Source organism: Armigeres subalbatus, chromosome 3 (assembly GCF_024139115.2).
Source record: "Armigeres subalbatus isolate Guangzhou_Male chromosome 3, GZ_Asu_2, whole genome shotgun sequence".
NCBI lineage: Eukaryota > Metazoa > Arthropoda > Insecta > Diptera > Culicidae > Armigeres > Armigeres subalbatus.
In genome coordinates, this window is record NC_085141.1 from 65413300 (window position 1) to 65437197 (window position 23898).

General features: G+C 40.5%; 1 protein-coding gene across 8 annotated transcripts in view; it reads left to right on the forward strand.

The window, feature by feature from the left end:
• LOC134224962 (protein groucho) overlaps window positions 1-23898 on the forward strand; it is a 515335-nt gene that overhangs the window by 219999 nt on the left and 271438 nt on the right. For 7 of the 8 annotated variants that reach the window (XM_062704655.1, XM_062704657.1, XM_062704660.1 and 4 more), the window contains exon 3: window positions 13330-13421. In XM_062704655.1, coding sequence (XP_062560639.1) covers window positions 13330-13421 — 92 coding nt within the window. Of the gene's footprint in view, window positions 1-2876; window positions 4189-13329; window positions 13422-23898 lie in introns of those variants that run through there. The other variant, XM_062704658.1, reaches the window with a different exon arrangement.

A 23898-nucleotide genomic window follows, 5' to 3' on the forward strand; every position in this document is an offset into this window, starting at 1 on the left:
TAATCCTGGTGGAAATTTCTGAAGAAGTTCCCGAAAGAATTTCTGGAGGAATTCATGTAGAAATATCTAAATGATTTTCAGGAGGGATTTCCGAATAAATTCCCAAAAAAATCGACTGGTTTCATAAAGGAATTAAAAAAACTAAAGGAATTTTCGAAACTAGGTAGTTCGCAAAGGAATTTCTGAAAGATTTTCTTATTTCTTAATTTCCAATGTTTTTTAAAAGGATTTTTACAGGGAATTCCTAAAGGAATTTTCGTAAGAGTTCCTAAGCGCTTTTTCGATCAAGTCCTAAAGTTTTTAAGGAAGAAATTACGAATAGAATTTCCGTAGCAATACCTATTAGAATGCTTTCGGAAATTCCTTCGGGAACTCCTTCGAGAATTCCTTCTGAAATTGTTCCAAAAATTCTTGGATATTATTATTTAGCCCAAGGTTATTCCTTTGGAAACTTCTTCAGCAATTCACTCTGAAAGTGCTTCAGAGTAGGACACTCTAGAGATTTCTTTCAAAATATCTTTCGGAAATGATGAAGTAATTCCTTCGGAAATTCGAAAATTTCTTCGGAATTTTCTTCAGAAATCAGTTCAAAACTTCCACAACAAATTTCTTCGGGAGTTTGTTTAGGAAAACATTCCCTCAGGAATAGTCTAGAGCATAATTCAAGGAAAATCTTGAAGAAATTTCAAACATTACTTTGAGCATTGCTTCTCGACTTCTTCAGAAATTTCCCCAGGGATTCCTTTGAAAAATCCTCCGGAAATAACTTCGAAAATCTTTTAAATTTCCTCCGGAATTTAAGGTGGTAATGCAACAAAGCCACAAATCGGCTATCTTGGAAACCACGTGCTTTTTTTGAGAGAATGGATTGAGAGAACTATAACCCACATAGTGGCAATTCAATCGTAGAACCATTCGCTCACTTATGCTATACAATCGACTCAAATTTCAGCACCGTATGGAATGAATTATGTCATATTTTACATATTGAAGATGGGAGTAGAACAAACGTGTGATTAATTTAATATTCACCACGGGACTAATTTTATAATCACCTTAAAGAATGAATACAAAATTACCTTCCGAAATTGCTTTAGAAATACCTACGGAAAATGTTTTGGGAAATCTTTCGGAAATTCCTTCGAAAATTTCTTTTAGAATTCATTCGGATTTTATAGGTTTTGAAAATAGGCGTAGAGATATCTTCAAAAATTGGTTTAGAAATTTCTTTGAATTTGTTCAAGAATTTATCTACGAGTTTCTTGGGAAACTCCTTTGACAATTCCTCCAAACATTCAGAATTCCTTTAATAATTTCTTGTAAAATTCCTTTGATGTTTTATCTTCGGAAATGTCTTCGGAGAATTCTCTAGAAATTCCTAAAAGAATTTCTAGGATTTTTTTACACTTTTTTGAGAAATAATTTGGATTTTTTTTAGGAATACCTTCGAGCATTTCCTTAGATTCCTTACAAATTGCTTATAGTAAATTCTTTGAAATATCCTTTTGGAATTTCTTTGGAAATTTCTTTAGGAATTCATTGACTATTCCGTTTAAAATTTCATCGAAAATTTCTTCGAAAATTTTGTTGGAAAATAAATAGCATCTTCAGGAAATTACTTCAGGAATTCCTTCGTACAGTCGTTTAAAAACTCCTTCGAAAAGTCCTTTAGGAATCTTATTAGAAACTATTCCAGTGAATTTTCGGAAGAATTGTCCAACAGATTTTCAGATAGATGGTTTTACTAATGAAAAGAGTTGCCAAAGTAATTTCTGAATAATTTTTTTTAAAGAAATTTCTTGATGAATTAACGATTCAATAGGATTTTCGGAAGGAGTCCCTGAAAGAAACTCAAATGAAACAAAAATCGAATTTTCTAAATTAGTCCTGGAGAGAATTCCTGGACTGGAAAACAATTCTGAAGGATATTTGAAAGCAATTTTCGAATAAATTCCTGGAGAAATTTCAGAATGAATTCTCGAAGAAATTTCCAAAGGTCACATGCCCCATCGTGCACCAGCTTAACTCCGCCAGTGATTTTAAAAATTGGCGGAAAATCAGTTATTTTTCTCAGGACAATTTTGGCGTATATAATTAAAGAGAAATAATCGATTTTGTGGGTCACGTGCCTTATCATGTTTTATCATATTGTGTTAGCTTATTCTAGTTTTTTCCTCATTTTTTTTTAAATCTTCAAACTTATAATTTCTTCCTAATTTTCGTGAAATTTTCATCTTTGCATTCGCCTTCTGAAGCTGAACGTTAATTTCGAATCTTGTTTCGAACACTTCACTTCAAACACCGCGTAGGTCAAGTGATCATCACGACAGTCAGGATGACACGGATATGACAATCTCAATATCTGGAATTGTTCAGCCCTAAGTCCGTCTATAAATAATTTTTGTTTTATTTGCGAATTCCATAAAGCTCAGTTTAATTTATGCGGATCCCTAATAAAGTAATGTTAACAACAACAATAGGTATTCAAAATCCATCAATAAATTAAATAATAAACAAACCATTATCACCGCGTTTCTAATGCACATCGAAGTATGAATCATTTTGAATGAAAATCCTAATATTGATTTTTTTTTTGTATTTTTGGGACATTATTCAAAGCTCACTACCTACCTAATTAATAACTAATGATTGATCTATAGTAAAAAATCTGGCAAAAGATCTGGCAACTATGTGCTCAGTTACTGCAGGAAAAGCAGCCAGCAGCTGTTCAACATATTTTTAGCAAGAGAGCCCTCGTCTCGCACGCGAACAGATCCTTGTGAGCGGGAGAGAACACGCCAGAACCACCCATCGGCGTTGTCCTTTCGCATGCTTTCACGACAACACAGTGACGACGACCGCATCCGCACGTATTTCATTTGTGTGCGAACTCCGGTGCAGGAAGGATCCTTGAGTCGTTTACTCGCTGTAGCGGTCGATGATGTTGGCGCTGGATGCCGTGTGTTTTTGTAATAAACAAGCTTGAATTAAAGTGTGGATTTGCGCTTCACGCTTTGGTGATTTGAATCCGCGTTTTCGTTGCTTAGGTCTACTGCAGCTGTATTAGTGTGCGCGATTTGTTTTTTTGTTTCGTGGAAGAAGAACCATGCAAGCGACCGAAGGATACAAACAAAAGGATAACAGCACGAGGAAAAGAGGAAAATTGGTACCAAGTATCAGAAGCGGTTGAACGCCGCCGAAGAAAATTGAGAAATAAAGAAGGTCATCGTAGAACTGACCGAAGACGGATTACGGCACACAAAACTGGTGCTGCGAGTGTGTAATTCGGTGGAAAATCGTACTTCAAATTGGATTAATATCGGTCCGTAATTGAATTGGCCAGGTGCCAACGGTGCTGTTGGGTGGGGTTGCGAAGCAGTGAATATCCAGAGTGTACGTCAACAAAAGCGAGAGTGTTTGGTTGGGGCGGAAAAAGTGTCACAATTTGTTTCGCTTGAATCGTTTTCGTCGTGCTCGTTTGACGACAGCCAGTGTTGTGGGCCGCGTGGGTGGTGGGTGACGAGGGTCAATAATCATCGAGAGTAAAAGTTTTCCCCCCTTCAGCAGTGTGCCCTTTCAACCCAAAGGGACTGACAACGGCAGGAAGGAACACATCATAATTCAATCATTTATTAAACATAATCACATTGGAAACAGTTACCGGTCACCGAAGCGTAGGAAGTAGCTTCCAATTGTATCTGCACAAGTGTGATCTCCCTCCCTATCAATATTATATAGTGCATGAATAAAACATCAATATTACGATAATAAAATAAAGCACATTTTCCATCGGACGAATTAATCAGTTTAATTATTGTCCTCCACTTCCGAGTTGGGTGGATATTGAAGAAGGGTAAGTGGCTGAGCTGGCCCGTAATAAATGATGATATAAAGTTGGTTTTACGCTGTGTGGTGGCAGCCGTGGTCGTTGTTCGTGGTGGTAACAACAACCATCAGTGTTTCAGTGAATCAAAGTGTCAACCAGTGGAAACAGTCGTTTTCGTGGAAAGTGATTAATTTTTAAACCGTCGTCGTGTCACAGCTCGACATCGTTCCTCCCAGCCGACAGGGGTGCCAGATCGGTGCTCGGATCCCCATCCCTCTCCCGTTCACGGATTTACACATCAACCAGCCACCACAATTCCAGTGCTCAGCAAACAAGTCGTTAATATGACTGCCAATTTGAAGGTGGGCGATAATTATATTTAATTTGTGCTTGTAAATATTTCAAACATGCAATTTTACGAGAGAACGAGCTAATGGGAGAGAGTGGGTGTGTGAATTGGAACTTTCGCGCTATGCTGCGGATTGCATGTGTGTATATGTAGTTATGTTCGGGGGTATCGCTGTGATTGTTTAGATTTGATGGGTCAACGGCAGATAATAAGCACCAAGGTGGGATTGTTGATTGAGATTACCATTCGGGTTCTATATGAATGTGCAGAGCTGCCTATGGCATTCAATTGACAGTCTTGAGACGGCGAGGTCGACTCTTATCCATTAGTATGGCCGAGAATTCATTTATTTGTTAATTATTTGAACTAATGTTGCTTCTTAAACCTTCGCCTATCATATGACCATGTGGCTTAAAAAATCTAAGCGGCAGCAAAATAAAATTTCCATAAACCATAAAGAATATTCTACGAAACAAAAATATATTGGCACTTAAAAAAGTAAAAGTTACAATTATATAAGAAGAATGTTACATAAAGAAGTTAAATATTTCCATTAGAAAAAGACAAAATTTCCATTACTACAACAATTACAAAACTTTCGACCAAATTTTTATTTCCACAAAAAATGAACAACAATCCACAAAAAATCAATAATAAACAAAGCAAAATAAGAAAATTTAAATAAGAATTAATATAGTTGGTAATCTTTTCCATAAATAATGAACGCTTTTAACCCTTTGTCTGTGCTCAAAAAAACTTATAGTCTGTGCTAGGGGGTCATATTGACCCCAAATTGAAGTTCCTGTAACTTTTTGTTGTTTGGCCAATTTAGGATTTTTTAGGCTGTTTCAAGAGATAATTTAATCATCTTCCAGAATGTTACCGAGCATTGACTATAGGTGGGCAGGTACCTCGTGGATAGGGGGTTTCGTGAGAAAGTGTAAAAAACTGTGATATGCTTATTTTGCTTATATCTGAAAATCCTACCCATTTTGAACTGCCCTTGGCCACTAGGTGGTGGTATGTATGAGGCAATACTTCAGAAAATTTGTCAAGAAAAACTTTGGTAACCTCCTTCGGTTCAGATACTCCCAGAAACATTTTTTAAACGGAAATTCTTCCTGAAAAAGTAATTTCCCGGTGCAGTTTTTGGTGGATATATTTTTTTGCTGAGAAAGAGCTTGAGAAAAATCCTGTAGGGCCTTTTGGATGAATTACTGGAGAACTTTTGGGGGAATCGACTTCCAGAGGAATTTCTTACTTAGAAGGATAATTTCATGAGGGATTTCGTGGGGGATTATTTTGGGGGATTTGCCAGATGAATTAGCAAACGAATATTTCTACGAATACTTGGAGGAAATAAAAAGCTATACGGTTTTACGGGAGAGTTCTTGAAAGAATTCCAGGAATGTAGAAGAGAGGTGGCTTTAGAGGAATTCCACGTGAATTTCGAAAGGAATTCAGAAGAAATCTCTGGATAGTTCTCAGGATAATTTCTGTAGAGTTATCGGAGTAATTTATGAACAATTCTTCTGGGAATTTCTGGAAACTCCAAGGGGAATTTATGAAGGAATTTCCGAGTGAATTTCTTGGAGAATTTATTTTGCAAGAATAGCTGAAGAAGTTCTTGGAGAAAGTTCGGAAGGAATAATCAGAGGAATTTCTGGATTCAAGAGAAATTTCTAAAGATGTTTCCGGATCCCTAGAAATAACCTCCGGAGGAATTCCTGGAGTAATTTCCGCAGGAGCTTCCTAGAGTAACAGTTCTCAACCTGGGGTACATGTAACCCTCGGGGTACCTTCGAGGTCTCCAAGGGCTACCTCGGGTAAACATTTGTAATAACGGAATACATCCAATAAAAACTTATAATTTTTTATAAATTTTTGACAATTGCATGATTTTTTATTTCAAAACATGGTATTGTATATAATATGCATGGTGATCAATATATCAAAGCCGTTAAATCTTGCACATTGCACCAGCACCACCAGGACTTAAAAAAAACCCAAATTAATCCACCTAGCAGTGATTTCTCGTGCATTTTAATATTTATGAAAAAAAATCACATCAGAAAGGTCAAAAAAGCTCTTAAGGGAAATAGATCACATTTTTTCGATCGTTTTGCATGTGTTTGCATTGATTAAAATGCATTGCCAGTATTTTTGTAAAAAAAATTGTCGGTTTTAAACTTTTTTTCAAGGGAAAAAATAAATGATGAAGGCCTTCCTCCGAAAAGCTCAGTAGCATCGTTACAAGAGGCTTGGAAGCCTTCTTCTAAGCAGCTCGTAAGATTCCTTTTGAAAGGAACAGAAACATTTTTTCAAGAGAGTCGGAAGCCTACTTTCAAGAGGCTCGGAAGCCTCCTTTCAAGAGACTCGGAAGCCTTCTTTTCAAGAGGCTCGGAAGCCTCCTTTCAAGAGGCTCGGAAGCTTCCTTTCAAGAGGCTCGGAAGCCTCCTTTCAAAAGGCTCGGAAGCCTCCTGTCAAGAGGCTCGGAAGCCTCATGTCAAGAGGCTCGGAAGCCTCCTGTCAAGAGGCTCGGAAGCCTCCTTTCAAGAGGCTCAGAAGCCTCCTTTCAAGAGGCCTCAGAAGCCTCCTTCAAGAGGCTCAAGCCTCCTTCAAGAGGCTCAGAAGCCTCCTTTCAAGAGGCTCAGAAGCCTCCTTTCAAGAGGCTCAGAAGCCTCCTTTCAAGAGGCTCAGAGCCTCCTTTCAAGAGGCTCAGAAGCCTCCTTCAAGAGAGGCCTCGAAGCCTCCTTCAAGAGGCTCAGAAGCCTCCTTTCAAGAGGCTCAGAAGCCTCCTTCCAAGAGGCTCAGGAAGCCTCCTTTCAAGAGGCTCAGCCTCCTATCAAGAGGCTCAGAAGCCTCCTATCAAGAGGCTCAGGAAGCCTCCTGTCAAGGGCTCAGAAGCCTCCTGTCAAGTGGCTCAAGTCTCCTTTCAAGAGGCTCAAAGTCTCCTTTCAAGAGGCTCGGAAGTCTCCTTTCAAGAGGCTCAGGAAGCATCTTTCAAGAGGCTCAGAAGCCTCCTTTCAAGAGGCTCAGAAGCCTCCTTCAAGAGGCTCAGAAGCCTCCTTTCAAGAGGCTCAGAAGCCTCCTTCCAAGAGGCTCAGAAGCCTCCTTTCAAGAGGCTCAGAAGCCTCCTTTCAAGAGGCTCAGAAGCCTCCTTTCAAGAGGCTCAGCCTCCTTTCAAGAGGCTCAAGCCTCCTTCCAAGAGGCTCAGAAGCCTCCTTCCAAGAGGCTCAGAAGCCTCCTTCCAAGAGGCTCAGAAGCCTCCTTCCAAGAGGCTCAGAAGCCTCCTTCAAGAGGCTCAGAAGCCTCTTTCCAAGAGGCTCAAGCCTCCTTCCAAGAGGCTCGGAAGCCTCCTTCCAAGAGGCTCAGGAAGCCTCCTTCCAAAGGCTCAGAAGCCTCCTTCCAAGAGGCTCAGCCTCCTTCCAACAGGCTCGGAAGCCTCCTTCCAAGAGGCTCAGAAGCCTCCTTCCAAGAGGCTCAGAGCCTCCTTCCAAGAGGCTCAGAAGCCTCCTTCAAGAGGCTCGGAAGCCTCCTTTCAAGAGGCTCCAGCCTCCTTTCAAGAGGCTCAGAAGCCTCCTGTCAAGAGGCTCAGAAGCCTCCTGTCAAGAGGCTCAGAAGCCTCCTGTCAAGAGGCTCAAGCCTCCTGTCAAGAGCTCAGAAGCCTCCTGTCAAGAGGCTCAGAAGCCTCCTGTCAAGAGGCTCAGAAGCCTCCTGTCAAGAGGCTCAGAAGCCTCCTGTCAAGGCTCAGAAGCCTCCTGTCAAGAGGCTCAGAAGCCTCCTGTCAAGAGGCTCAGAAGCCTCCTGTCAAGAGGCCTCAGAAGCCTCCTGTCAAGAGGCTCGAAGCCTCCTGTCAAGAGGCTCAGCCTCCTGTCAAGAGGCCCGGAAGCCTCCTGTCAAGAGGCCTCAGAAGCCTCCTGTCAAGAGGCTCAGAAGCCTCCTGTCAAGAGGCTCAAGCCTCCTGTCAAGAGGCTCAAGCCTCCTGTCAAGAGGCTCAAGCCTCCTGTCAAGAGGCCTCAGAAGCCTCCTGTCAAGAGGCTCAGAAGCCTCCTGTCAAGAGGCTCAGAAGCCTCCTGTCAAGAGGCTCAGAAGCCTCCTGTCAAGAGGCTCAAGCCTCCTGTCAAGAGGCTCAGAAGCCTCCTGTCAAGAGGCCCAGAAGCCTCCTGTCAAGAGGCTCAGAAGCCTCCTGTCAAGAGGCTCAGAAGCCTCCTTTCAAGAGGCTCAGGCCTCCTTTCAAGAGGCTCAGGAAGCCTCCTTTCAAGAGGCTCAGAAGCCTCCTTTCAAGAGGCTCAGAAGCCTCCTTTCAAGAGGCTCAGAGCCTCCTTTCAAGAGGCTCAGAGCCTCCTTTCAAGAGGCTCAGAAGCCTCCTTTCAAGAGGCTCAGAAGCCTCCTTTCAAGAGGCTCAGAGCCTCCTTTCAAGAGGCCTGGAAGCCTCCTTTCAAGAGGCTCAGCCTCCTTTCAAGAGGCTCCGGAAGCCTCCTTTCAAGAGGCTCAGGCCTCCTTCAAGAGGCTCAGAAGCCTCCTTTCAAGAGGCTCAGGAAGCCTCCTTCAAGAGGCTCAGAAGCCTCCTTTCAAGAGGCTCAGAAGCCTCCTTTCAAGAGGCTCAGAGCCTCCTTTCAAGAGGCCTCAGGCCTCCTTGCAAGAGGCTCGGAAGCCTCCTTGCAAGAGGCTCAGAAGCCTCCTTGCAAGAGGCTCGAAGCCTCCTTGCAAGAGGCTCGAAGCCTCCTTGCAAGAGGCTCAGGAAGCCTCCTTTCAAGAGGCTCAGAAGCCTCCTGTCAAGAGGCTCAGAAGCCTCCTTTCAAGAGGCTCAAGCCTCCTTCAAGAGGCTCAGGCCTCCTTTCAAGAGGCTCAGGCCTCCTTTCAAGAGGCTCGGAAGCCTCCTTTCAAGAGGCCTCAGAGCCTCCTTTCAAGAGGCCTCAGAGCCTCCTTCAAGAGGCTCAGAGCCTCCTTTCAAGAGGCTCAGGCCTCCTTGCAAGAGGCTCGGAAGCCTCCTTTCAAGAGGCTCAGCCTCCTTGCAAGAGGCTCGGAAGCCTCCTTGCAAGATGCTCGGAAGCCACCTTGCAAGAGGCTCAGAAGCCTCCTTGCAAAAGGTTCGGAAGCCTCCTTGCAAGAGTCTCGGAAGCCTCCTTGCAAGAGTCTCGGAAGCCTCCTTGCAAGAGGCTCGGAAGCCTCCTTGCAAGAGGCTCGGAAGCCTCCTTGCAAGAGGCTCGGAAGCCTCCTTGCAAGAGGCTCGGAAGCCTCCTTGCAAGAGGCTCGGAAGCCTCCTTGCAAGAGGCTCGAAAGCCTCCTTGCAAGAGGCTCGGAAGCCTCCTTGCAAGAGGCTCGGAAGCCTCCTTGCAAGAGGCTCGGAAGCCTCCTTGCAAGAGGCTCGGAAGCCTCCTTGCAAGAGGCTCGGAATTCCTGGAGGAATTTCCGACGGAATTCCTGGGGTAACTTTCGGGGAAATTCCTGAGGTTTTCGGTGAAGTTCCCGGAGGAATTTCTTCAGTGGAATTTTTAGAGAAACTTCCAGTGGAATTTCTGGAGAAACTTCTAACGGATTTCAGGGAAGAATTTCCGACAGAGTTCCTGGAGGAGCTTTCGACGGAGTTCTTGATGGAACTTCCTGCGGCATTCTTGGAAGAACTTTCGGCTGCATTTTTGGAGTAACTTCCGGCGACATTCATGGAGGAGCTTCCGGCAGAGTTCCTTGAGGAATTTTCGGCGGAGTCCCGGAAGGAATTTCTTCCAGGGAATGCCTAAAAGAACTTCCGGTGGAATTACTGGATGTATTTCCGGTGTAATTCTTAGAGGAACTTTCGGCGGCAATTCTTGGGTAACTTTTGGATAAATTCCTGAAAATATGTCCGAAAAAATACGGAGGAATCCATCATACATCACCAACGGGGTGACGCCCGGCACACCGCCGCCACTGATTGAAAATGATCTATCACCCCGCCGCCGATAATATTTCAATCGGCGCATAGGTCTACTGTGGGCCTGGTGGATCAAGGTTCTGAACTCCAGAATGATTTGGAGAACCTAGAACATCTGTAAAAATATTGACTGCATTCGTTATTCGTCATCTCTGAAATAGTATTGGGCTAAAAAAACAGTAATAAAATCGTCCATGCGCGGTATTATTGTGCAATTTTCATCCACATAATAATGACCAACCGACTATCCTCCCTCCAAAGATTACAGGATGTAGGTGTGGCTGATTAATTTGGTAAATTGACAAGTGAATTTTAAGAGAAATGCGTGAGATATTGCTAAGTCAAATCCGGATCAATATGACCCAAACATTTTGTATGCCCTTTAGAAACGTCGTACAAAGTGGGTCAACGTACAAGAATGTAGCTTTCCACGGAATAGGAAAAGCCTAGAAGTTTCAGACGTTCACATTGTTGCGTTCAAAAGTGATTACAATTTGAAAATGCGATCCGGGTCATATTGACTCACATACTTTAGGAAGGTATCGAAGCTTTATTAACTTTTCTTTCATTTCGTTCAATTCTCTTCAATTTATTATTCTACAACCAAAAGCATTTTCGAAAAGGTGTAGGTGATCTATCAAATATTATTCCGTAAAAAAGTTTCATTTCGCTAAATGTTGGGCAAAATTATGATAAAGTGTTTCCGATGAAAAATTGTACAATTCATCAGTTGAATGTTATACAAAACATTCGTTAATTTCACCTGTCATAAGACGAGTTTAAACAATCCCATTGAATTCCACCACTTAATTGTATCCTGACAGATACGTATTTCGACCTCAACAGTAAGGCCGTCTTCAGTGTCTCGTACTTGACTCGACTTAGTCGAGTGTTCAGTGTCTCGTACTTGACTCGACTTAGACTCGACTTAGTCGAGTCAAGTACGAGACACTGAAGACGGCCTTACTGTTGAGGTCGAAATACGTATCTGTCAGGATACAATTAAGTGGTGGAATTCAATGGGATTGTTTAAACTCGTCTTATGACAGGTGAAAACATTCCACTAAAAAGCTCAAAATAATTTTCTTATCATTCGTTAATTTGTCAAATCGTTGGTTTCAGCACTCGTTAATATGTTGTAGCAATCTAACGATTTAATGAATATGAATTAATGAAAAATAGTCATATAAGTCGATTAGCCATACGTCTCCATCTGTCCGTACTAATGAACATGCAGGCTTGACAAACTTTCTCGCAAAAAGTTGTAGAAAATTTATGAAAGTTGTAGAAACAGTTTCTACAAAAAGTTTTGCTATAAAAACTTCATTTCTATTTGCTAAAGAAGTCGAGATATGGAATGTTATTTATGTACGACCACCAAAAACCAGGTTTTTCACGATACTTTTGTCAATATAATTTTAAGATTTTTCGAATGTTTTAAAAAGTTATTGAGTAATGCTTGAGTTATACTTTTCATTCATAATTGAAATTCTGTCCCACTTTGCCCTTAAATGTATACAGTTCATGTCAAAATGCTCATTTTTTAACCGAGAATCGTCAATAGAGATGAGTGACGTTTAGCGCTCGCACACTATAATGTACAATTCGTCATGTGTAAAAACATGTTTGTTTTCCTTCTGCTCATAACCTCAAAAATGATCGGGTTATCACAATGATTTCAAAAGAGTAAAACAATATATGGAAATATACTCATTTTTACCCAATCTTTCTGAGTTGCACCATCTAGGAGTGTTTGTTTTCCTTTTATCGCCACTCACACATTCGGACGTGGGAATCTCAATAGCTTCATCAATATTGAATACTAGTTTATTTGTGGACGCAGTAGCGCCCCTGGCAAGTGTCTTTTTTTTTTCAATATAAACGGTTCATGTGTTATTCAACGTCTGTTGTCTGTGATTTTTTTCATCAAACACTGTGTCTGGTTGTCTAAGGTTGTCACTGTTTTTGTTTCAAGCATCTGAAAGTAAAAAAGAATTGAAGTGTCAAATATTTTATTTTTTGTGAGAATTTCCCCGCGTGCGCGTCTGGTTGGCTAGCCACCGGGCAGACAAACAGGGCTATTATATATAGTATAAAAAGAAACTGTCTTTGAAAAAATTATGTTTTTTATCACGACGGACGAAAACTTTCGATACTTTCGTCAATATATTTTATAGAAAATTTGAAATATCTAAAAAATATATTGACGAAAGTATCGTGAAAAAACTGTCGTTCATAAATAACGATCCATATCTCGACTTCTGTAGCAAATAGAACTGAAATTAAATATAGCAAAACTTTTTATAGCAACTGTTTCTACATCTTAAACTTACTTAAACTTACTGAAACATTTAATATACTGAAACACTTCTCCGAAATCACTTTATCTCTAAAATCATTCTTTCAAGACCAACATATTTTTGGTCACGAATTCTTGGGTTAGAAAACACTGTGCCTTAGGGACATTATCATTGTAAAAATCAGTTGGTATTCTGCACCATGGAGGTATAATATGGCCTCAACAAATTCAACGATAATTCCTTAGCAACGAACCCACAGATTTGAAAATCTCAAATTTGTGGTCATAAAATCTCGAAATTGGCACAATCATAGTAATAAGTCGATTTCTGTAGTCGTGAAAAATTTAAAAAAAAAATCGGTTGACATTTTGTAGCACTGACTGATGATAGCCAGAAGTATCTCGACATTTCGTACTTCAAAACTCCCAACCTTTCAATCCGGAACACTAGTTGCATTTTCAATCCCCATCCCACCCACATTAAATTGTTGACGATAGCAGCACAGCTTAGCTAATTAGAGTTCAATGAATTATGATTATAAATCCACGATTATTGTATGAACAACGCATGTGTCTGTGTGCTCTTTGAAACGAGAGGGGCACCTCACCTATCGTGCGGTGATTGGTGTGGAGCCTAATAGGATAATTACATTTACACACTTGAACATGATTGGTTTCGAATCGAATTTCGAAATTGCTGCGTGCGGGTGGGGTGCAGCTCGCTTTGATAGCCATCTCTACGTTGTCGGCAGGAATATTTGTGTTGAACTATGTTCCCGATAACTATAGGCGGGCAATTAATAATCGATAATGAGTGTATGGTGCCGGGTAATTAAGTGCGGAGACTACTCCGGCTAATGTGGTGGTGGCTTTTTCTTTTTTTGTTGCGGCTCGTGCGTGCTCGGTCTAATGAATTCCTTTCTTTTTGTCATTCACAGGGTCCTCCCCCTCAGGGGCGACAGTTCACAATTGCAGAAACGCTTGAACGGATAAAGGAGGAGTTCAACTTCCTGCAGGCACAGTATCATTCGTGAGTATTGGCAATTTGTTTTGTGTTCTTGTTTAGTTAGAGTTTCGACTTTCCAGACATAAACTATGGATCAATATAGACGACTAGTTCTTCATATAAATTGTTTGTAATCAGTTATTGCCTTTTTTTTTGGCACAAAGTTAGTTAGGGTGGTTGTCGTTTAAATCAGAATTTTTGTTGAAGCTGTTAGAATTAAAAAACCCAGATTAATCAACAGCGTTTTAGTCTCTGTCGGATGCAACTTGTTGCAAGAAAATCGGTTAAGAGTTTCTATGTGAAAATTTGGCTAATGTTTTTTATGGCATTTTGTGCACACACACACGCACACACGGACAGACAGACATTTGTTCAGCTCATCGAGCTGAGTCGAATGGTATATAACACTATGGGTCTCCGGGACTTCTATCAAAAGTTCGATTTTGGAGTGAAATGATAGCCTTTCGGTACAACTTAGTTGTACGAGAAAGGCAAAAAGCTTATTTTGTGAAGGTCGAATCACAAATGTTATGAAAATTTGTAGATTTGTACAATTGTTTTCTTCATTTTTTTATAACAATTTTATGCTTCGACCTCCAAATGATCAGTTTTTTATTAATAATAACATTTTTGTATCATAACATTTCATGCTTAACCCTTGTGTGGCCGGCTGGGTACCCGGGTACCTATTTGGAATTCAATTCACGATATCTAAATGAATTTTCATAGTAGGAGGTTGAAACTCTGTCATATCCACAATAATGACAGCCAAAATCGATTGTACGGGTTAACTGAAATTTTGATTAAGGAGGGGTGGAGGGAGGGGTTCCGACATTTTTTTACCCTTTAAATGGCCGGCAGGGTACCCGGGTACCCACGAAACTAAAATGCTTATATCTTTGACAATTTTTAACCGTTTTCATCCGTTTTGGACTCATTCGATTCAGAATTTTGTCCTTTATCATGCTGTTTTAGGATCGAAGCGGTCCGGTCCCTCGGATCACCGGGAAATCCGGATTTCTAGGGACATGTCCTGCATAGATTATACTGCACCTGGATTTCGGTAGGTAATCAGCAATATGGGTATCAAACTTCTTGATATTTTATCAGCAGGTTGATTTTTATTGATTTGGGCCCATCAGGCGTGCAGATCTTCAATTGGCCATTCCAGAACAGGTTCCTCGAGGGGTCATAGATGGCCAAGAACAATTTTCAAGGGAATATCAACAATATGGGTATCAAACTTCTTGAAATTATTTCCAGCGTGTGTTCTTGACAAGTTGACTCCAGAGTGGCCATTTTGGAACAAGTTTCCCGGGTCGTGAAGGGAGAGGGGGGGGGGGGTGTTTGGTAAAGGTTGGCCAAAAACCTTTTTCATTGAATCCCCAACAATATGGATGTCAAAATTCTTGAAACTTCCACAGCAAACTGTTGTTTATTATCTTGATTTCAACAGATGTGTGAAAATTTGAGTGGCCATTTCGGAACAGGTTCCCAGTGGGGCCAAGAATGGTCATAAACATTTTTCAATGGAACCTCAACAATATGGGCATCAAACGTCTTGAAATTGCCTCAGCAGTTTGTTTCTGATTGTTTTAGAGCCACCAGACGTGCTGACTTTATAGTTTCCATTCCAGTACAGGTTCCCCGTAGGGTCTTAAGTGGCCATAAATACTTGTCAATATAAATAAATATAATTTAAAAAAATAGAGAGCTGCAGTTTTTTTGTAATCCGTGTGATGAGAGCAAAATCATTGCAAGGACCACCCTTTGACACCAGAAGGCAACTAAGTGAACTACCGAAAGCTCCAAAACATCCGGAGAAGTTGCAGATTCTGAAAGTTTATCCTAGAAAACTGAGACTTTTTAGAATTTTAGTGTTGTAGCAATGAGCGAGCAAAATCAATACAAGGACTACTCATTCATCCCGGATGGCCACTAAGTGGTTTTTAGAAAGTGCTGGAACATCAGGAGAAAGACCCGGTGTAGAAGATTATATTTTGAAGTTGCGATTTTTTTTATAAATCTATTGTTGGCGTAATGCCAATTCTGGAAATCCGTCCTAAAAACTATTACTTGTTGTAGCATTGTGAGAGTAAAATCATTGCATGAACAAGGCATTGACCACCATTGGTCATCTGGCACTGAAGGTCCGGAGCACCCATAGTAAAGACAAATTCTTGAAAATCGTTCTAGAATACAGCGGTTTGTTATGAACGTGAGAGCAAAACACCGAATGGTCCTCCGGAGCATTCTGAGAAAAGAGCCAATTTTTAAATTCATCCTCGTAAACCGTACTGTTTCACAAAACGATTTATGCATCAAAATGAGACCAATATCATTTCAAGAACCGAACGTTGGCCCCGGGAGGCCACTAGAAGCTAGGTGCTCCAGAAGCTCCGGAATAGCCGAAAAGGTAATCAATTCTAGAAACTCGCCCTAGTAGCTGTGTGCGATAAAAACAATTGGAGGATCATTCATTGACACCGTGTGGCCGTTAGGTGAGCATCTGGAAGCTTCGGAACTTTCGATGATGTGCCAATTTTTAAGTCGTCCTAGAAAGTTGTGAGTTTTTAGAAATCGTTTGTTGAGAAATGTGAGAGCATAATTGATGCAATTTAAACGGATAGCCACAATACATCCAATAATGCTGCGACTTTCAATAAATCGTTCGTTCACTTCAAGTGATGGAATAAAATGGGATAGTACGAAATCGTATTATGACAAGTGAAGACACTAAACAACTTTTGACTGACGTATTGTAGAGCTCCACAATTGTCAATCTTGGGTGATGTTCCTCCAGATTTCATAAACGTTTAGGGTTCCCAGGTCCATTTCCACCGCGTGCAGCAGCTAGCGTGTTCATGGCCGTCAGCGAAGTCACTGGCCTCTATCCGGATCTCTAGTGAATATTGTTTTTGCTATTCTTTCTTCCGACATTCGCACTAAGTGACCGGCCGACTGGAGTTTGCCGTATTTTATACGATTCACAATATTTTCTTCTTTATACACTTGATAAAGCTCGTGATTCATGCGTCTGCGCCACACATCTTTTTCTAGTTTTCCAACGAGAATTGTACGTAGCACTTTTTATTCGAAGTCGTCAAAAGCTTTCCTGTCCGCCTCTTTTTACATCCTTACGAATCAGAGCAAATTTCGTTTCCAATATTCGAGGAAGCCCTTTTCGCAGCAGCAATACGTCTTTTCACTTCACAGGAAACGTTATTGTCACATGTCACATGTCATGTAAAGATGTACACCGTCTTGGTAGAGTCGATGATTTAGCCTATCTTCACCGGCTCCCTCTTGATTAGGGCAAAAACCTCCACTACTGCCCTGCGATCGAATCTAGTCAATGTCGTCCGCAAAGATCAGGAGCATATGCGACCATGTGATGATAGTGTCATTCTTCTGCACACCAGATCTCCTAATCACCCCCTCGAGTGCAATATCTATATACATATCTATATACATAAAAATGAATTTCTGTCTGTCTGAACCTTATAGACTCCGAAACTACTAAACCGATCGGCGTGAAAATTTGTATGCTGAGGTTTTGGGGGCCCGGGAAGGTTCGAGACCCCTCCCTTCTTTGGAAAGGGGGCTCCCATACAAATGAAACAGAAATTTCTGCATAACTCGAGATCTAATCAGAGAATAAATTAATTTTAGGCGAAACGAAGTTCCTCGGGTCTGCTAGTTCACAATAAATTTGAAAGCGCATCACTCTGCTTCAATCTCTCCACGGCCACAAACGCGATTGATACGTCGTCTGCAACCCGAATACTTTATTTCGAGTCATCAAGCGTTGCACGTATCATCGTAATCAGCTTTGCCGGAGAACCATCTTCAGACATTATCTGTCACAGCTAATTTCTTCTCACTGAGTCGTACGCTGATTTAAAATCAATAGACAGAGTCTGCAAGTTGTACTCCCGATATTCATAAAGGATCATCTTCAGGTTAAACATCTCATCCGTCGTTGATCGGCCTTCACGGCCAGACAGGTAGATTTAGAAACTGGAACGAAGAAACTGATAAGACTAGCCAGTTTCTTTATCTACTGAGGGAGCGCATCTAGATACAGATTTTTTTTTTCACACAGATTATCAGTGGATTCATAATGCAAGTCAATGTAGAGAAGGGGGATGAAACGATGATGCAATCACACGCCCACTGCAAGCCGAATATACCTCTGGACTTGCCACGAGTTCGTACGGAATTTATTGGAATTTTCGGGTCATTTCGGGTTAATGTACTGCCAATGTTATAGATAGAAAGCAACTGATGGAATTTCTAATTGGATGTAGGAAACAAGCTCTTTAGTTCATTTTCAATTCTAGCAGATACTGCTAGAATAGTCAAGTTGAAGGTATAGAAATAGAAATGGAAATGGTATGGAAGTCCATTTCCAGTTCTAGCGATTGCTAGAGATAAACATAAAGAAAGATACAAAGTTGGAGAATGGAACGGGCCTTGGATTGAATCCACGACCTCCCGCGTATGAGGCAGAAGCAGTAGCCTTATGACTACCAAACCTGCTCTCTTCTCCTTCTCTTTTTACTTTGTTACAAAAAAAATGTTCCCGATTACGCAACTGTTGAAAACAAAATGTAAGAAATGACGATTGCTTCGGGAATTCCGGTATTTCATGAGGACTTCTTGGTGGCCACTCGGGATCAATGAATGATATTCGCAATCTCGCGCTTAGAATTATAAGGGCGTAACTGTTTTGATCGATTTATCTTCGACGAGTTCATGGTTGTAATGAAAGATGATTGCATCTTCTACCTGAAGTAAATATAAAATCGATGAAGAGAAATCGATCAATACAGTCACGCCCCTATGATTCTAAGCGCGAGCAAAGACTCTGCTTCTATACTGCTACTACAAACGATTTTCGAAAGCTTCTAGAACGAACTGCAATAATTGACCACTGCTCTGGATGTACGGTTTATGAAAAGTCACATCTGTCTAGAAGAATTTCTGGAATCGATCATATCTCCGAGTGTCAGAAATCTTATGGTGGGTCTCCTGCTGGTCACCCGGCGTCAATGAGTGGTCCTTGCATTGATTTTGCACTTACATTGCTAGATAAATTGATTTAAAACAAAATGCGGCTCTGAAAATATTTATGAACTTTCCTGACTCTTTAGGGAACTTTTTCCGGAATTGGAAATTAACCCAAATAGATAAGAAATAAACGCTTGAGACAATTTCAAGAAGTTTGACACCCGTATTGTTGGAACCTGTTCCAGAATGGCCACTCAACTTGTCTGGTGAGCCTAGGATCATGAAGGACATACGCAAGAGTTAATTTCATGAAGTTTGATACCCATATTGTTGATGTCCATTGAATAATGTTCATGGACACTTATGACCCCTCTAGGAACCTGTTCTAGAATGGTCAATCGAAAGTCTGCACTTCTGATGGACTCAAATCGATAAAAATCAATCTAGTGATGAAATATCAAGAAGTTTGATACCCATATAGCTGATTAGCTACCGAAATCCACGATCAGTATCATTTATGCAGGACATGTTCCTGGAAATCCGGACTTTCCAGAAATCGAATTGACCGGATCGGTTCATCCTGATAACATCTTTATAGAAGAGAAAATTCTGAATCGAATAAGCCCAAAATTGTTGAAATCGGTATCAAATTTCCAGAGATATAAGCATTTCCGTTTCGTGGGTACCCGGGTACCCTGCCGGCCTGTTAAGGGTGTTTTTTTTTGCTGGCCACACAACGGTTAATAACATTAATTAAGTCGTTCTGTTTATCCAATAACAATAAACATTCCATTACATAACATTGTGTATTAAATTTGATTACAATCGATTTCTGCGCTCATAAGATGTGGCGAGAACGTAGCATACAAAAAATTTCTTGGATATAATCAGAAAAGCAACACCACCATTAGATTGATACATAAGAGTGCTACTTCTAATATTTCCTATTAGGGATATCTGCTTTACCGAATCATGTTCAATTTCGTCCCACATGCCAACGATATGATTTTCAGGTAGCAGCCCGCTCCCTCTGCATACCAACCCACATACACGAGAGTCGTTAATTTAATTGTTATTATGACCCAGCTGCCGACAATTTTCAATCCTGTTGAGCGTCGCCACCACCACCCCTGGCCAGCATCGCCAACCGAAGCGGTGGCATCATAAAGTCAATTGAAAATGGAAAATGTGGGATGAAATGGCGATGAAATTGATATGGGTCGGAAATTATCCTCGGCGGCTTCCAAAGTGGGGTTTAAGGGTATGCATACTCGCGTATTCAAACTCGCTCAACTAGCAAATACGACTGCATTCAATAATAATTATGTGGCTGATGGCTGTTGTTGGCGGCGATGATGACGATAATAATGACGATGATGCTGCCCGAAGTGTGAATTAATGCGCTCACAATCGCACACACGAACCAACGCCAATAATGGTGGCTTTGGGTTGGAGCCGATTTCAATAAACTTCCGGGCTTATAATGCTGATTAAAAGCTAATTAATATTAAATTCCTCCCCGAAGGATTCCAGCCCTTGCATTGGGTGTCCGTTCGAGTTTTGTGATTTCACAAATTGAATTGCCACAGCTTGGACACCGAAGCACGTTGGTTGATGCAACTGGCCCTTCAATTTGTACCATCTGTTTCCGGGATTTGCTTCGCCTGTCCATTCTGATCTATAGTCACGGGTTTCATCCGGCCGTAAGGCAAACAATCGAATTAGCTGTAGCGCAGACAGGGAAATACGTGCACCGATAAACTACTACAAAAGCCCAAGCAGAGACGAAGGGAAAAACACCCTTAATCGCCTAATTGTATTCCATGTTTACCTTTTTTGCAGCACATTCATATTCAACAAAAGCCAGACCTTGCGCGCCAGTCGCTGCTTGCTGGTATTTATATTTCAATTATATTTTGTTTTGTGGTCTCTTTTCCCTGGCGTTTTTTCCTATTTGCTACTTTCCAATATATTACCAACCCTAACGACACAATTCCAGACAAGTTTTGTTGCAAAAACTTTAATGCCACCTAATTTAGTTACATATGGCTAATAGGAACTTCTATTTGACATGTGAGTTATTCGAGAAACCAGTCCACCCCATGCAGCAACAGCATGTTTTTGTATCGTTTATTCGTAAATCACATTTTCTTATTGGGTATATTCATTCGATGAATTTGTGTATTAGATGTTTGGTTTGGATTGAATATTGAATAAATTTGAAGATCGAACTTGGATATTAAGAGTTATGAGAGTAGTTGAGGATGTTCGTCCTATTAAATTTGGGCATTGGTTTTGGATATTTCGATGTTTGATTTGAATACTTGATTTGGATATTGCATTTAGATTTTGATATTGGATAACAAATTGGCCCTTTTCTTCAAAAAAATGATTTCAATAAGGTCATTTTAGTTTTGAACCTTTGGTCTTGATTAAGAGTGCTTGGCCACATTAGCCCTTCAGTTATACTTACTTCTATTTTGTTTACATTCTAATATTATTAGACGCTACTGAGCTTAGACGAAATATCTCGGGTACTTATTCAAAAGGACGTATGTGATTTTGTAAACAAAGATTCAAACGTCGATTTGTCCGATCTGATAGCCCTCCCACGCAAACCATCACCATAGACAGATAGGGGGAGGCTTCGGCTACCTGTTGGTGGTGTTGGTTTGCGTGGGAGTGCCATCAGATTGGACAAATCGACGTTTGAATCTTTGTTTACAAAATCACATACGTCCTTTTGAATAAGTACCCGAGATATAATAACCAATCTACTGTATTCATCGTGGTTCATCTTTCGCCGCCACACACCGCCAAAGATCGTCCCAAGCACCCGTCTCTCGAATACTACTATTGCTTCCAAATCCTCCTCGAGCATGGCATGGTCCATATTTCATGTCCGTAGAGGACTATCGTACTCCGTACTTATGAGCGTTTTTGTTCATGGCACCTATCCAGGTATCCCCGGCACTAGGTATTCCCGCCTATCGTAACACTGCTTCCCAGATGGGCCCTGTCGCTCTCGGTTCCGCCCACTAGCATGTACTTTGTCATCGATGCATTCACCACCAGTCCAACTTTTGTTGTTTATCGTTTAAGGCGGTTGTAGAGTTCTGCCACCTTTGCAAATGTTCGACCGATAATGTCCATGTAATCGGCGAAACAAAAAATACTGAATCTGTTGAAAATCGTTCCTTGGCTGTTATACCCGGCTCTCTGCATGACTTCTTCTAGTGCAATGTTGAACAACAAGCACGAAAATCCATCACTTTGTCTTAGTCCCCGGCGCGATTCGAACTGGAGTGTTCGCCCGAGATCTTCACAAAGTTTTTCACACCATCCACCGTTGCTTTAATCAGTCTGGAAAGCTTCCCAGGAAAGCTGTTATCGTCCATAACTTTTCATAGCTCCACGGTCTATCGTATGCCGCTTTGAAATCGATGAACAGGTGCGTGGTGTCCAATCAGCTCTACTTTTAATTATCATAGAGCTGATTGGGATTTATATAAAACGTATATCGATAGGAATTTTGATGTTGATATTCCTCTCGATACCAAAAGTGATATTGATAATGCTCTCGTATCTTTGACAAATTTAATTGTCGAAGCCAGAGGCATTGCAATTCCGAAATGTGAAGTTAAATTCAACTCCATTATTATTGACGACGATCTTCAGCTACTGATCCGTCTTAAAAATGTGAGAAGAAGGCAATACCAAAGAACTCGCGATCCCGCGTTGAAAGTTATTTGGCGAGATTTGCAAAATAAAATTAAAAAACGTTTCGCTATTCTGAGAAATACCAACTTTGAGAATAATGTCTCGAAGTTGGATCCCAGTTCGAAACCCTTTTGGAAATTAACAAAAAATTCTTAAAAAACCTCAAAAGCCAATTCCAGCGCTTAAAGAGGGAAATAAAATTTTATTAACAAATGGCGAAAAGGCTCAAAAACTTGCTCAGCAGTTCGAGAGTGCCCATAATTTTAGTCTAGGTCTCACTAGTCCAATTGAGGATCAGGTTACACGGAGCTTCGAAGACATTCTCAACCAAGATAATGTTTTGACCCTTCGTTGGGAACCAATTTGGATGAAGTGAGATCTATTACTAGAAAATTTTAAAATATGAAGGCCTCGGGTGATGATGGTATTTTCTACATACTTATCAAAAACTTCCTGAGAGCTCTTTATCCTTTTGGTTAATTCATTTAACAAATGTTTTCAATTGGCATACTTTCCAGATAAATGGAAAACGCCAAAGTTGTTCCAATTTTGAAGCCGGACAAAAATCCAGCTGAGGCTTCTAGTTATCGCCCAATCAGTTTGCTTTCTTCAATAAGCAAACTGTTTGAAAAGATTATTTTAAATAGAATGATGGTTCATATTAATGACAATTCTATTTTTGCTGATGAGCAATTTGGTTTTCGCCATGGGCATTCAACCACTCATCAGTTATTAAGAGTTACAAACTTAATTCGGCTCAACAAATCTGAAGGATATTCGACTGGAGTTGCTCTTCTTGATATAGAGAAAGCATTTGACAGTGTTTGGCATGAAGGGTTGATTGTAAAATTGATGAATTTTAATTTTCCTCTGTACATCATTAAACTGATCCAAAATTATTTATCAGATCGCTCACTGCAGGTAAACTATCAGAATTCTAAATCTGATAGATTACCTGTAAGGGCTGGTGTCCCCCAAGGCAGCATACTGGGCCCCATTTTGTATAACATTTTTACTTCTGACTTACCTGATTTACCACCAGGGTGTCAAAAATCTTTGTTTGCAGATGACACGGGCCTTTCAGCCAAAGGGCGAAGCCTTCGTGTCATTTGTAGTAGATTGCAAAAAGTTTGGATATTTTCTCCACTTACTTGCAAAATGGAAAATTTCCCAGAACGCTTCCAAAACTGAGCTTATAATTTTCACCTTAATTTATAATAAGCCGAGAGCTTCTTATCTGAAACCTTATAGCAGACATATGGTAACTATGGAACGCTATTTTACAATTAATTGGTCTAGAGAAGCTAAATATTTAGGACTTCTGCTAGATCAAAAATTAACTTTTAAAAATCACATTGAAGGCCTTCAAGCCAAATGTAACAAATATATTAAGTGCCTATATTTACTTATAAACAGAAAATCAAAACTTTGTCTTAAGAACAAACTTTTGATTTACAAACAAATTTTTAGACCTGCCATGTTGTATGCTGTGCCAATATGGACTAGTTGCTGCAATACCAGAAAGAAGGTACTCCAGAGGATTCAAAATAAAATTTTGAAAATGATTCTGAAGTTGCCTCCGTGGTATAGTACCAATGAACTTCATAGAATTTCTAATATTGAGACATTGCAACAAATGTCCAACAAAATAATTTCCAATTTTAGATAAAATCGTTGCAATCTTCTATTGCTACGATTAACTCCTTGTACCCTTAGTATAAAATAGGTTAAGTTTAGTTTAAGTAGAAAACATTGTAATTCCTACATG